At 35.0% G+C, this 3,619-nt stretch overlaps 1 protein-coding gene across 1 annotated transcript; it reads right to left on the bottom strand.

The window, feature by feature from the left end:
* Nucleotides 1-2,204: 2,204 nt before the first annotated feature.
* Nucleotides 2,205-3,143, bottom strand: LOC137004252 (olfactory receptor 52D1-like). The gene has a single exon (XM_067364436.1). The coding sequence runs from the start codon at nucleotides 3,141-3,143 to the stop codon at nucleotides 2,205-2,207; it is 939 nt and encodes a 312-aa protein (XP_067220537.1).
* Nucleotides 3,144-3,619: the final 476 nt, after the last annotated feature.

Genomic DNA, 3,619 nt, shown 5'->3' with positions numbered 1-3,619 from the left:
AGATGAGCGCGATGGCAGCGCGTGGTCACAGGAGACGTCCGAGGAGACATGCACAAGGTGCTCGTGAGACAATCAGGAGACAAAGGGGGAAGGTGTGTGTCGTTGTTTTTATGGAAACCCAAGCTAACACACCTCCTGAATTGTAGCGGCCATTAGACGCGCAGCACTATTTGGTGGGCAAAGTTCCTTTGTTTGGTCTCCTAGCTGAATTTGCATACTTAATGACTATCAGATCGGATTTCGGGATGGAGTACGTTCTTCACAGTATCATTAAACACATAGAAAAATGCATTTGTCAGCTATGTGACATATCTCAGTGAATAGCTAGAGTCCGGAGCTTTACGGAGAGATCAAACTCAATACATCAGAAATGCATATAAAAGAAGTTATCATTTACAGACAAAAATTCCATCATTAGAATGCACACTAGCACAAATGCACTCATTTAAACACTAGGAAACATACAGGATGGGTATATGCTGGCATAGTTGTATTTTACATATACAGTCAAAAATGTATGTTTGTGTGTTTCTGTACGTGTCTGTGTGTGTGTGCCTGTGTGTGTGGGTGTTGGAATGTGGATCTGGACCGTAGTCCACATGAAGGGCCCCTTTGATGTTCTAAGAGCAAGGAAATTGGGCCTCCTGTTTTACCTCGGAGGGTAACAAAGGTGTCAAGTGGGCTCATCTTTGGCAGACCGGTCGGAGCCGATTTTAGTGATTTACAAACACGGTTCATCAGGTTAAAAGCGTTCTGAAAACTACAAAGTTTATTGATTATCCTGATACGTGCGCATATGCTACAGAGGATACACCAAACATAAACTAAACAACATTAAGAATGGACAGGGAGTGAAGGGAGTGAGTCCATTATAAAGGGAGTGCTGATCCAAGTCCAGGTGTAGGTGATGAGTCCGGGGGACAAGGGAACTGTGACAGTCATGTTCCCTATTATCAGCGTTAGAGAGCTATCTGTTATGTAGTGTTGAGTGACTATGCTAGTTTATCCATGGTTAATCAGCATGTTTGCTGATCTCTAATTTTATAGTGAGTTATGTGGGTAGTGGAATGTAATGTAATGAATGGTTCAGAGTGGTGGCCACAGAGTTTCGACCATTTGGCTCCACCTTGTCCCTCTGAGCCCAGGATTGTGCCTCGGCCCTTGAACCTATCAGCTTTACTGTGGCCTGTCATCCCTCTGGCTTCACCATGGTCTCTCGTCCTTTTAACTCCCCCTTGGTCTTTCATCCTCTAGCTCTTCGTGACCTGAAGGATTTTTATGAAGAATATTGGGCAGTTTAACTGCTCAGGACAAAAAAGGGAGTCATGAACAACCATCACAAAACAAAACAAAAAAAAAAAACAGTCGTAGATCATCCAGGTAACCAAAAATAGTATTAAGATACAAGGGTTCATAAACTTTTCAATTGGTTCATTTTTTTTTTTTTTTTTTTTTTTTTTCATGTTTTTAGTCTTGTGGACTATATGTAAACATATTTTATGTAAATTATCTTATTCAGGACAGTACCAAATAAAAAAATGACATGCATTTTGTATGATCCCTCTTATTTTGTTAAAATTTACATTTTCACAGATTCTGCAAGGGGTTCACAAACTTTCAAGCAGCAGGGGGTACATTGTATTGAATATGCACATCTTATTCACAAGGGTATAAGTGATGAAACTTGTTTGCAAGCATGCTGCTCCATGGAAAGGCTGCTTTTACTTTTAATTTTAGGCTGCTTTAAATCTACATTGTCAGTGTTTAGTGTTCATTTCAGTTTGTTTTAGCTACTCTGGTAACCAACCTTCCAAACACTTGACTGGCCAGTTGTCTTCTTATTACTTAATACTTTTTCCATAGTGCTACTAAACTATGGTGTTCCTTATTATTAGAAGATATGTACATTAAAGTAAACACACTTGACATTTATTGTCATAAATAAACATTAGAATATGATAAAGAACATATTTGTTTAAATAAATAATAAAAAAAGTTTGCTTTATCACAATGATATAAAGAAAAAAAGAAACTAATTTTAATCTGTACCATACTATCTTTTTGTGATATACACAGTTTAATATTACTATGTTTCATAATATCAATGTTCTTTAGATTAAACATGTTAGGTTAAAATTTGAAATATGTTGTTAAAAATACACTGAAATACCATAATGACAGTTCATTAAGGGGGGGGGGGGTGTTTATGTTATACCTACTTTTGATATAACCAAGTTTTTACATACTTGTCTGATATTTTTCAGTCTTATTCCATACATAATAGGGCTAAGCACTGGCTGAAACATCAGAAAATAGACTGAAATTATTATACGTAACAAAGCTGGCATTCTTATATTATCAAACCTGCTTTGGATTGTTTCAAAGAAGCAGCCCAAAGAAAAGTTTAATATTGAAATGATGTGTGGTGCACATGTGCTTAGAGCCTTCTGTTTTGCTTCTTTAGTAAAACTCAAACATATTCTTAGAATTCTTGTATATGAATAAAGAATTAGTGTCAGTGGAATCATTGCTGTCATCACATTAACATAAATGCCGTAAGTATTATTCAAAGAGGTTTTTGAACAAGCAAGTTTCACAAGTAAATAATTGTCACACCATACTTTGTCCATAATGTTTCCACACAGTTGCAACTTGGAATTAAAAGAGAAAAGAATTAAAAATTGAATGAAACAGTATGACCATACTAATGCAATTAACACACCCACTCTAAAAGGGGTCATGATTCTGTTATACTGTAATGGATAACAGATGGACACAAATCTGTCAAAAGACATAACTGCTAAATTACAAAATTCAATCATTGCATATGTGTATAAGCAAAAAATCTGTAAGTAACAGTAAATAAGAGAAATCTCATTGTTATTCAAAATCAAGTTAAGTTGAAGGGAAGGAAATAAAGCTGTGCTGCCATACAATTCATTAACAAACAAACTACAGAGGAACACATACATTGGTTTATGAAGGGCTTTTGCTGAACAAATAACACCAATAAGAAAGCTATTGGCAAATATGATTGTAGAATACAGCACAGTTATCACAGCAAACAAGAAGTAATTCATCTTGAAATCCAAATTAAGATATCCAGTTAGTCTGATGTATGTAAAATTTGCACCATTTTCCATATTATTTGTTTGCTGTTCTGAGACATCAGTTGAAGAAAATTGTATATTGTATGTATTACTCACAAACGCATTTCAAGCATATAGCAAAGGTAATGAAGAATTGTTGTTGTTTAAACTAATTTTCCTCTAATGTTTTGAAAAGAGTTGAAAAGAGTTTCCTCTAATGTTTTTTCAATGCAAAGTCATTTTAAGACAGCTATGTAAACATATATTAAAAATATGAACAAAATTCAATCAGTAGCAAATCAAAATCTTCAAGACAAATGTTTCAACCTACCAAATATAAAATAACCAACTGATTTTCATCAGAAAGAAACAGCCGAATTATATTCAGCTGGTGAAGCATCAGATTTTATAATACTGGAAACACACAAGGGAATTTTAACGTGGCTGTACACATAATTCATTTCCGGTTTGTGATATCTTCACTTGCAAAAGGAGTCAAGAATGCAATGTTAATTAAAAAAAAAAAAGAA

This window comes from Chanodichthys erythropterus, chromosome 17 (genome assembly GCF_024489055.1).
Source record: "Chanodichthys erythropterus isolate Z2021 chromosome 17, ASM2448905v1, whole genome shotgun sequence".
Classification (NCBI taxonomy): Eukaryota; Metazoa; Chordata; class Actinopteri; order Cypriniformes; family Xenocyprididae; genus Chanodichthys; species Chanodichthys erythropterus.
This window is presented reverse-complemented; position numbering and strand designations above follow the sequence as displayed.